Genomic DNA, 12122 nt, shown 5'->3' on the forward strand with positions numbered 1-12122 from the left:
ATCTATCTATCTATCTATCTATCTATCTATCTATCTATCTATCTATCTATCTATCTATCTATCTATCTATCTATCTATCTATCAAAGATGGGGGCCTTAACAAAGCAAATAAATCTGATAAAAGTTTAATTGATTTACATGAGGGTGCAGTCAGAAAGCATGAAAGCTGGTTAACCATGAATGGTGTTGCAGTCAGTTATTGTTTCCTCGTTCATTCCTTCAATCTCAGTAGGCATGCACGATATATCAACATTAATATCGGTATCGGCCGATATTGGTCATTTTTTAGCATATCGGTATGGGTCTGATATTTAAAACTGGACCGATATTAGTGTCCGATATCGATTTCCCACTTTTTAAGCTTTGTGTTTCTGTTTTGGGAGGGGAGATGGTTGGTCGAGTAGTATCTGTTTGATCATGATAGGGATATTGACGCTGCGCAGTCAGGAATAACTGAAGTAGGGAGCCATGTCAGAGGTCTGGCCATTTATTTGCGGTATTAAAAAAACAAGTATGTTTGTGTGTAAACATTTAAGATAATTTGTGTAATATCGGTAAATATCGGTTATCGGCCATAACAGCAATAATTATATCGGATATCAATATCGGCTGAAATTTTCATTTCGGTGAATCCCTAATTTTTAGCCACAAAACAAAAGCTTATGAGTCAAGAGAAGAATGTTTATGGTATATACTGTCGGATAAATATAGAGGGAAGAGGGCAGTAATTTTTAAGGGTGCCCCRTTTCACCCCTGGTCTGTCTGTCTGATACAATGATAGATGCCATTCAGAACCACTGGGTTATAAAAACAAACAGACAAAAAACAAAGGAAGTAACATTAGGCCAATAGCTTTCCAGGAGCTTCAAACACCCAGATACGTGCAGATTTTATATGCAAACTCGGTTCTAATTTGCTTTAATTTCCATAATGGATATTTGTGAACACAGGATAACTCGAAGTATCTTCAAAAAGTATTAAAGACAGTTACTAAAGCCCAGTGCTACAAAATAAACATGCATTTTGTTGTTGAACTTAACTACAAATGTGTATCTATACCACAATAAATTATGGACATTGTAGACAAAAGTAGTTTGTTATTATTTGCAGAACTTTGTGCTGACATGTGACACACACAGCACCACTTTGCCTGGACCTTAGAAATCTTACTCGCCGTCTGCTCCATCTCATCAGCATTACTGCCTTCATCCCACCATAATGCCAGGTTAAATAACAGTTAAGACTTAATTCCACACTGAACCTACAGGCTATTGTAGGAATGTAAACAGATAAAAGAGGTTTACGTGAACTTTTTCTGTCAACTGTCGCTGCAAACACGACTAAATGTTGGATGAAGAGAGGTAAATTAGAAAAACCAAAATGAGATTAGTTATTGCCTAAACTGTGAGAACATGAATAGAAGTAGCATGATGTTGGACATAATGCACATAATAATCCCATGACAAAAAGATGGATGATTACAAGTAGACGCCGTCACTTTTCTTCAGAGGTTTTGGGACTATTTTTTTGCTGTGGATTAACACACATTTGCTAAACAAGTGATTACAGAAACAGAGCAACAGGTGCTGCTGGGATTCAGCTAAAATAAACCTCAATATTATGCATGACATGTGAAACTGAGAGGCTCATTCATGCTTTTAACAAACTTCAGACAACAGAACAAAACGAGGGAGAAGAGCAAGATATACATGAAGGATTTAATGCTTTTTATTTAGTTCYTTAAGGAGCATAGAAAACATTTTTAAAGCATTGAGCACACAGATTCTGCCAAAACTGTTCTAAAGTTTGAAATAAATATAAAAATGTACAAGCTAACTAACAGGTTAGGAGAACTCACGAGTCAATAATGAATAAGATACAGAGGATTTTAACGATTTATTGAGGATCRTCAGAGAGTACAAGTGAAAATGTCTGCAGCGAGTTATGAGAGTTGGAGCTCTACAATGCTGCCCTGAAACTTTGGCGGATCCAAACACTCTGCTGGACTCATTACACAAGAAAAACAGGATCTTATCTGTGTTTCATCTTGTCTTTCAGTTAAAATCTTCAAAYGGTTGGAAGAGTTTTCACTCCTCATTAGTTCAAGGTAGCTAATTTACTCAAACCTGAGCACACAACAGCTCTTTTTTTTAAATTTGTACCTGATTTCCTGACATTTATTGGTGTTTTTATCCACACTACTGCTATGGATGAGAAAAACACAAGGAGATAAAAACATGAATTAAAAAAAGCTAACAAGTTGTGCAGTAAAAAGAGAGTGTTTTTTAAGCCTTGTAAAAAAAATGAGGAGTCTGAATTGGCAACATTTTTAGCAGATCACATCTTAATGTCCTGTCGAGTTAAGCGACCAATCAGTAAAGCTCTGCTGTTAAATCAGCTTGAGCAACTTGGATGTTTTTTTTTWAACAATTTATGTCTCTTGAAGATCGCTTCAGTACAGTTTTTATCTCTTTGTTTTGATATTTCCAAATAAGGAARGTTGGAGATGAACCATAAACTGGAAATGGTTTTCCATGCTTTTATTTTTTATCTTTTAGATTATTGTAATGCACTTTTTACTACTTTAAAACAACTGTTAATCATCTGCAGCTTTACCAGAACTGGATCAAACAGGATCTTAACTGTTTCATCAACAATGCCTTAAATTTTTATTCAAACATGATTTGATTTAGCTCTTTTCATGACAATATGTTTAATTAGTTTTTTATGTTCTTTTTAAGTGACCCGTATTGATTTATTGCTTCCTGTGTATCCATATTATTTTATGCATTTTATAATGAAGCATTTTCTGATTTTTATCTATGAAGAGTGCTAGAAAAATAAACTTTACTTACTTAACAAAGCAGCCAGTAAATGAGACCTGTTTGGAAAAAAAAGTGCAAAAACTGAATCCTGCTAGGTGATTTCCAAACGTTTGAGGAATTAGTCTAAAAAACAAAAGGAGATAGTTAAAGTTTTAGTTATAAAATACACCTTGAGTGTTAACAGTAAAGTTGAGTGTGTTAAAATGTAAAACATGTCAATGCCAGATGATATTTGGTCACTAAACATTCATTGGGAGTTCTGCAGGTTTTTGGCAAAAACACATTTTGGGTATTAGTTTATTTGTTTTTTTCTTGATGGAGGTTCTTTATGTTACATAAATGAGCAGGCAGAGATGATATGACTGAATTAATTTCTTCAGAGACGTTTTTTTTTAAATTATTTTTTTTGATGAGCATGTATTTGTGCCTGATCTCTTATCTAACCGCACATTAACACATCAGTTTTGTTTGCATGTGCAATGCCAAGCCAGCAGACATTAGAATCTAAGTACTGTCTCAATCCATCAGTCCTACGGTACCGACCGATTCAGCAGCCACGCTGCTGGCAGTGAAGATGTACCACCGCTGTGGGCTTCCTGCAGGACTTTACTTTACAGCTACGACTGTGGTTTTGTGAATGGACTCCATGACGGCAGCCAGGCGGCTGCACAGGTCGTGCGCCTGGTTGAGGTGGACTTTTGGTGGATCTTTAAGCACTACTCTGCCAGTGGAACCATCCAGAACCCTGGGCAGCAACTCACCCAGCTTTACCTGCAGTGCATCTGTAAAAAAAAGAACAAACAGCAGAAATTAGTGCTGTAGTGTTTAGTTTTATTAGATTATAGTCGGTTTTGTTCACCTTCAATTATTCATTTTCAGCTGTGGAAATTAGCCTGAACTGAAACAATTCACTTCACATTCTTGATCTTTAGGTAAAAGCTCATAATAATTTCTGAAAGAGGACTTGAATCATAGCATTCACCTTCTTCTGTGATATGCTGTTTATAACTCACCGTCCATGTCCTGGCCCAGGCAGCAGCACCAGTGGCTCCGGATGCTCTCCATGGCGTCCCGGTCCTCCTGAGGTAAAGCTGAGTCGCGGCTCATCAGGTGGAGACAGGGAATGACGGCCTCGTCCATGATGGCAACGCCCTCCTCCACTTTGCTCTCTTCTCCGCTGCAAAACAGGCGGGACGCRCTCTCATTCAACGCCTGAGGAGGAGAGAGATGGAGAAAACAGAGGAACTTTTACTTTCACCTTTGCAACCGTGTTTCATTTTCCCAATCAAACTGAAAGAGAAAATGTAGAAAAAACAATTAACGGAGTTGCCACCAAAGGCAGAAGGCGTACCTGTGTTTGTTCAAGTAGCAAAATGTCTTATAAATAAAAAAGCTGGCCTACAGCTTACTCTTGCAGTCAAGTCAATCCAAGATGGCGACCACATGCAATTTCAGCAATCATGAAAAAGCTCTAACAGTCAGTTTTACAGATATAGTGTGGTAGCTGTAAATCATTTGCAACACATACTCCAAGCTCTAGCGTTGCACGAGTTACAGCTCCATCATTTCTCAAGATGATCTTAGTCTAAATCAGAGGAGCCCAAAGTGGGGCCAAATTTGGCCCGCCAAGCCATTTGATTTGGCCAACCAGCAGTTGTCCTGGTTATTAGATTGAGACATTTAGATTAGATTTAAGCCCATATCTAGAAATGCACACCTTATAAGAATACATATACTAAAATTTTAAATGTAAAAAGCCCCATGAGACTTTGCTGCCTGAGGATACGTTGAATTTTGTCCATGTCCATGGGCTGAAGAGAAAAAAAGGTGGGCAACCACACTGGCTGCTAGCTTAATCATAGAAAATAAAACAACTTTATTTTGCATTTCATATATTATTGGTCCTCAGATTGATTTGAATTTTGGTCCTTTCAGGGAAAATGTTTTTTTCTAATTTTGGCCCTCTCAGGAAAAAAATGTTTGGGCACCCCTGGTCTGAATCATCAGAATGAATGGCCACATTTAAGCCTTTAACTGAAATAAGTGACTTCAGTGTAAACATCACAAATGTTAGGAAACAAACCCAAGAGTTTCTCATTTCAAACACTGTTTTGCTGCAGCCAGAGCCTAAATAAGGGAATGTTGGGCAGTCAGTTGTCCTGCTCAGACATTTGGCACAAAGGAAAACATTTCAGCAACTGGCCAGATGTCATGAAGCGTCGGATGGAGAATCATAACTCCCAGAAGAGGGCAGAAATAACTTTTATGAGCCTCAAAGTTTCCTCTGATCCAAGCCAGTGCCTCTTTACCATGGACAGGCTGTGGTTTTAGATTTAGCGTGGGAATCTTAAACTTGACTTGAAATATCACAGCTTACACGTGTTGCTGTACTCACAGCAAGACATTTCCTCCTGTAAACTGCAATAAGGGACTTGTCCATTCCCCGTTTGTCTCCCTTCTTCAGCAGGGTGGCGTTGGTCTCGTACGCGTGAGCCAAATAGTTCAAAGCTTCTTGCATCCTGAGGCACAAAGAGGACACAATCACATCAGCAACAACAAACCCTTTCAGTTCAGTTTAATTATGCTTTAACCTTTATTTAACCAGGCAAATCAGTTACCAAGTTCCACTCAAGCAGTGGAGTGATACGCATCCAAAATTCTTCATTTTGCTTATACATATTTTATTTCTTTTGCCCTCACAGGATATGAATATGACATGCACAATTCAAATTCAAAGACAAGCTGTAAAACATTTGGTCGCAGCAGTGTTGCAGTGAATATTTGACACTTACTTTCCATGCTGGTAGTGCTCCAGTCCGGTCAGCAGATGGACAAACACCGTCCTGAACAGCAAGTAGTCATCATGCCACTCCTGGGAGAAAACAGAAAATCAACAGCAAGCTCCTGATTTGTGCCTTCGTTACTCTGTTGGTACACATTAGTCATGTTAGAGAGGCTCAACTGATGAATTTTACTCACATAAATTTAATAGTGACATAATTTAATTACAATGCTCTATGGAGAAATTACCTTTAAAATGGAATGGCTGCAATCATAATTTCAATGTTGTTTTTTTCTTGAAAAAAATAAATATTCTTTTGGTAATGATATTATTAGAAAATAAGATTTATTACTTTTTTTTATCAGAGACAACTTAAAGCTTGAATCTGGGAGTACAATTTCCTTAAAACCCAGTTGTTCATTGTACTGGAGGTTGCCAAGTTCTCATTTTAATAAATGCTGTAAGATCCCAACAAGCAGACCCAACAAAATAAACAATTCTTCTGTAACATTTAGCATTTTAATTTTTTAAACTGAAATTCATAATATTTTAAACTGATATTTGACGGCCATTTAGTCAACGTGTTATTGCTTTTAGGCTTTACTGTAAACCTTTCAGCAAATTAAATATATATTTTTTGTTTTATGTAAAAAATGGATCAATGCTCCCATTAAACTAATGGTTTATCTTAAAATGAGTTACTAAATGAATCTTTGATTCTTTGGCTGAAAATGTCTGATATTTGCATTATTTTTCAGTTTCCACTGGAATAATGAAATATGGTAGAGATGATTAACCACAAAACATGAAAATAAGCCTGTCTGGCAAACTTTGGCACATTTAACATTGACTCATCAGATCACAGACAGTACCATGTATTCATCCATGTCCATATCTTCTGGTTTAATGAGACGAAGCTTGGATCGGGCTTCCCTCATTATGCTGATGGCCCTGCATGAAAAACAAGGACAGCTGAAGATTGTAATGATGCTCAGGAGCTGCAGGTCTCAGGTTTGGACACTAGATGGGAGACAAAGCACGCTGACAGCCCAATAAGCTGCATTGCGGGGTGGTGGAATCAGTAACACCTTGTGTTAACCTTTGCAAACTGCTACATGTACGGCCTATCAAATATACAACTCTCAAAAATTGTTGAAGTGAAAAAGCAGTTGTCGTGCTTTCAAGAGAGTCTTCTTTTGTTGTTTTATGATGTCTCAACAGCTGATTTGTAATCTTATTTTTTATTTTAAACAAGCGCTAAAAGAAACAAGCCATATTCAAGAGTTATGAAGCTGTTTTCCTGTGCGCACCTTTCGTCGAAGCTCAAGTTGCGGTCTGTGAACTGCTCCAGCAGCGTCCTCTCAATGACACGCTTGGGCGCCTTGTTTTGAAAGAAGTAAACCAGAGCRTGCTGCAGACGGGCATCCTCCTGGGGCGTGTTCTCCTCCTGGGAGAGCTCATACAAGCGGGAATACTCCTCATGGAAAGCCTGAAAGAGCAGTGATATAACAATTTCAGTTAAAATGCTCATAGTCAACATGAATGTGTAAAATAAGCCGAAATGACTCAGAATTGAACATGTTACAAGTTTGAAAACCAATTTAAAACTGGTTTATTAAAATCATATTCAACATTGTACTCTATGACATGAAGGATAGCACATCCTTCAGAATGCATATTTTTGTGTTTGTATCTGAATTTTATTTCACATTAGATAATTATTTAAACTGTAATCAGGCCAAACTGTCACCTCAAATCAATCCTATTGATTTGATGTAATTTACTGTTATAAGAGAAAATAAGCCTAAAGCTTCTCACCTTGATGAGGCCAGCTTCAGGGCCTTCTGTGTCAAATATTTGTCTGGCCTTGGCTATGGCGAGGATGACACCTTGCATAGCTGGAGTGAGCATCATCTGAGAAAATATAAAGTTGGGAAAAAATGCAGAAACTGAGTGAAAATTATATCTAAAAAGAAAACAATACCGTAATTAAAATGAGTAAATTAATCACAGTTCAGTTCATTTTAATCTAAACAAATATTTTAATGCTAAAATATTTTGTTTACCTCTTCATTGTAACCRTCAGCGTCAGCCCTCACCATGATCCTGCCCACATTGGGGATCTCCACCTCTGAAACCTCGTTCTCCACCTGCCGCGGTCTGGTCGGAGCCTCCTGGTTCTGCTCCTCGTTCCCCTGCTCTGCTGCAAGTTCGGGAGCTTCTCCGGAGGCTTCGTGTTCTTCGTTTTGAGAGCTGAATTGGGCCGYGTCCTTCTGTTCGCCGAGTTCAGGCAGTGCCTGAGTACTCAGATCTGCATCCTGGACWGGGGTCTGACAAGGACAGGATGAACTAAAGCTTGGATCGGTGGAAACCCTGCAGCAGCAACGTTTGTGCAAAAATATATTTTACGACTAAAATATACACTTTGACTGTGAGAAAAAAAAATTAACTGCATGTTATGATTTATGTATCTGAACTTTTTTGACCCAGATGGTCACAGTTTCTTTTATAGCCAAGAATCTCTGACCCATATCCCATGCAGAGGGGATTATTATGGACTTTCCCACCTGACTCTGCAGATCAACTGAGCTCTGCTTCATCTCCAGAGTGTCAGTGACAGCTGGAGTGTTGGTGGCATCTGATTGGCAGCCGGGATTCTCGGGCTGCGGCAAAAACTCTGGATCCTCTGCTACAAAATGCATGGAAAGATGGTTTGAGTAAAAAAAAAAATCACATCTTTATAACACGATCTCAACTCATCTGAGATGCAACTGTCAGCTAAATCTGGTCAACAAGAGGGTTTGTTTCCAGGTAATCTGACCCATAGCTGCATACAGGGTGTTGGTGAGGTGTTACTTTGCACAAACCAAGATCATTAATGTTGGGCTAACTCTAAAATGTCACAAGGTGTGAGTGAGAGCATGCTTGATTGTTGGTCTCATTTGTCTTTATGTGGCCCTGCATAGACTTGAGACCTGACTGTGACCCAGTAAAGAAAAAGACTGGATGAAAGGACAGAATTTCCAAATTAAGCTCTGGTTTAAATCATGACAAAATAAGTATTAATACACTAAAAATTAGGGTATTTCAGTGGTTTAAAGAAAAGCATCACTTTCTTTTTTCCAGTCAGCGCTACACACCGGCAGCTGTAGCCCCAGCATCATCATCTTTATCCTTTTCCTCTTCAGGGGTTGATTGCGGCTCTAAAGCAGCTCCTTGATCCAGTTCTTCAGTGGAGGGTCCTGACTGCGGCGCTGGCTCGACGGGTGTCTTCTGTGGACTGGAGCTCGGAGGTTCCGCCGTGGTCGTGGACTCTTCCTGTGCAGTTGCGGTCTGGCAGAACTGCTCCTCCCATTCGTTGAGCTCCTGCTGGAACCAACGGTTGTCTTCCTGGACGTAGCGTCTGAGGACAGGCGGCAGGGAGTCCATGCCGTGGAGCGCCTGGCCTGTCTCATCATCCGTGTCCTCTGAGCAAACGTGAGAAGGTTAATTAGTAGATTAACACGATAAAAATCACAATAAAAGATTTACAAATAGCAAAATGTTTTTCAATTGAATTAACATGCTGCCAAAATATATGCCACAGTCTCTTGTATAAAGCAGAAATAATTTTTTAAAGTACAAAGATGTCTGAAAGATGTTGGTTAGATTTGAGCCACAAGTCAACATTTAGCAGACTTACAGATTCATTAATTGTTTATTTTTTTGACTGGATTGTGTGTTTACAGAGGTGTACCTAAGTACATTTACTTTGTTTCCGTGCAGTTGATTTGTATTTTTTGAAATCGTAACTTTTACTTTTATTTTGTTGCATTTAAAAGCTAAAGACTACATTTTCACTTTTAAAATTTAACACCTTAATTAATATAAATAYGACTGAACTCATCATGAAATGAGTTGTTCATGCGCTCTAAAAATGAAGAGTTGAATTTACTCAACCAAGTTAAGTCAACTGGTTCCACTAAACCAAGTTGAATAAACGTAAAGTGTGTGCTTTCTTTAAAAGAAATGTGCAAATTTCTTAATTTACTCAACTTGGTTTAGTGGAACCAGTTTGATTATAAACAGTGGTGGGCAGCACTAATCTAAATATTAGTTGCACTAACCCTAAAGCACTAACTCAAATATTTAGGTCCCCTAATTCTAAAGCACTAATGCACTGAAAAATTTAGCAAAAGCTAAAAAGCACTGAAATAATCCAGTTGACACATGAAACATTCTTCAGAGTCAACGAGACAATATTTACTGTGTGCAGAATGTTGTCACTTAGTGTCCTCGGTGGGCCAAATCGGAGTCACCCACAGGCCACATTTGGCCCGCGGGCCTTGAGTTTGACACACGTGAYCTTGTAGGTTAGTGACACACATATGAACAAAATGTGTGACAGATTTCACCCTCAGCTGCGAACAATAATGTTGATCAATAACATTTAAAGACCTCAGTTAGTGCTTTTAAATTTAGCAAGTGCTAATCCACTAATKAATTWAAAAAAAACAGCAAAAGCYCTAAAGCACTAATMAGGAAATTAGTTCCCCTATTAGTGCTTTAGTGCTTTAKGGGAACTGTGCCCACCACTGCTTTTGCAAATTCAACACTTCATTTCTTAGAGTGTGTGAAAAAGTACTTTTATTTTCTTGATTATTGTGCGACGTTTTATGACTTTTACGATGACTTTTCTTATCAGGGAAATTCCTTTTTACCAAAGTCATTTTCTGTTAAAATATTCTTACTTTTACTTTGTTATTTTTTTCAAGTACTTTATATACCTCTGCATGTTTATAATCCTAAACCACTGGAGTTGCTTTGTGGTGTAGAAATAAATAATGACTAAACTGCTTGGGCTTTAATGTGGCCTAAATTTAGCTGGAGACATGTAGGACTAAAATACGCTATGACTAGACTATTAAATCATGCCTACTGCTCACAGAGAAATTAGAGTTTGATTAAAAAAATGTGAAATTATTGTAGACAGTTGTGTTTTTATCATTGCAGAATCTCACTATTTGAATTAATGAACAAAATAAAACTAATATATTCACTTCCATGCTGCTGTATGTGTCTGAAGGACATACCTGTGATAAGTTGGGGTAGTCTGTCATCAATGTACATCAGGCAGTACGCACTGGCATTGGTCATGCCTCCAAACGAGTCCTTCTCGAGCTCGTCCCACGATGACTCTGTGATGATGACATCGTTGTACTTCATCCAGCGCTGGTTAGCGTGGTCGTAGATATAAGCCCAGTAATGACCGGCTGATGCCTGGCCTTCGTGAACAAGCACTGCGTGAAGTCTGTAGGGCACCTGGGCGAGAATAAAGGAAGAAACAGCATTTAAATTGGAAACTAATGAAACCTTTCAGTGCAGAGACTCTATCTAAATATTAGGACTCCACTGTGCAGATTTTAATTAATAACCTTCAGCTATATAACATAAAGGTCACAAACAATTACTGCAATCTTAGTCAGTGCACTTTCTACAAAAAAGTAAAACTCGTACTGAATTGCTGTTCTTTACAGAATAAATTAGGTGARGAGAAGCCTTACCTGGCACAGACTGTTGTCTGAGTAGATGCCCTCGAGCGTTTGATTTAGTTTGTCAATGCTGGCCTTTAGTTCTGCACACAAAAAAGCAGCAGGAAATCAGACCGAAAACAGATTTTATAAACAGCTCTACTAAAAAATACAAAATTCATCTTCCTGAAAAATACAGAATCAGGCAAAACTATTAGACGACGACGGAGTATTAAGGCCACACGACAAGACTGTTATTATTTTTAATTACAAGAATAAAGTCCTAATCATACAACAATAAAGTCGTAACTTTATGAGATTAAAATCATAACATTACAAGACAAAAGTCATAATATTGTGAAAATAAAGTCGTAATATTACAAGAACCTTTACACAAAAAAGCAGTCTTACCACTGCGGTAAAATGAGAAATACTGAGCAACTTGTGAAGTTATTCTTCAGGTATTGATCATTTAAAATAAACACTTTATCTTTTGGCACATTAACATCAAATTATCAGTAGCAGGACTTTGATAAGATTGTRCAAACGACTATATGAYAAACTGAAGTCGTAGTGTGTAATTAATGGYTGCATTTTCAGATTWAGTSGTCACATAATTTGGATGAAAGGATTTGACACTAACAGTGACCCAAAAGTCAGCGCAAACTATTTCAGAAACATATTGACACTCATGGCTGTCCACATCAGGTGGGAGGAAAATCAGGAGGACATGAGGAAAAAATGAGGGATGAATGGAAAATGGATATGTAATGTAAGATTAGGACATTTTTTCTCATAATATTACAACTTTAATTTCATAATATTACGACTTTTTTCTTGCAATGATTTTAATCCTGTAATATTATGTATTTCTTCTTGTAATATTACGACTTTATTCTCGCAATGATTTTAATCCTGTAATATTATGTATTTCTTCTTGTAATATTACGACTTTATTCTCGCAATGATTTTAATCCTGTAATATTATGTATTTCTTCTTGTAAT

The 12122-nt window shown here is 37.8% G+C and overlaps 1 protein-coding gene across 1 annotated transcript in view; it reads right to left on the minus strand.

The window, feature by feature from the left end:
- Positions 1-3220: 3220 nt before the first annotated feature.
- Positions 3221-12122, minus strand: part of usp28 (ubiquitin specific peptidase 28) — a 21802-nt gene continuing 12900 nt past the window's right edge. Inside the window, exons 14-25 of the mRNA XM_014003939.1 lie at positions 11151-11221; positions 10680-10908; positions 8748-9074; positions 8175-8296; positions 7674-7937; positions 7426-7521; positions 6918-7096; positions 6480-6558; positions 5618-5697; positions 5221-5344; positions 3839-4037; positions 3221-3607 (exon numbers count right to left, since the gene is read on the minus strand). Of these exons, the coding sequence (XP_013859393.1) occupies positions 3432-3607; positions 3839-4037; positions 5221-5344; positions 5618-5697; positions 6480-6558; positions 6918-7096; positions 7426-7521; positions 7674-7937; positions 8175-8296; positions 8748-9074; positions 10680-10908; positions 11151-11221 (1946 nt within the window). The 3' untranslated portion in view covers positions 3221-3431. The remainder of the gene's footprint in view (positions 3608-3838; positions 4038-5220; positions 5345-5617; positions 5698-6479; positions 6559-6917; positions 7097-7425; positions 7522-7673; positions 7938-8174; positions 8297-8747; positions 9075-10679; positions 10909-11150; positions 11222-12122) is intronic.

The sequence above is a fragment of the Austrofundulus limnaeus genome, unplaced genomic scaffold (genome assembly GCF_001266775.1).
Source record: "Austrofundulus limnaeus strain Quisiro unplaced genomic scaffold, Austrofundulus_limnaeus-1.0 Scaffold21, whole genome shotgun sequence".
NCBI lineage: Eukaryota > Metazoa > Chordata > Actinopteri > Cyprinodontiformes > Rivulidae > Austrofundulus > Austrofundulus limnaeus.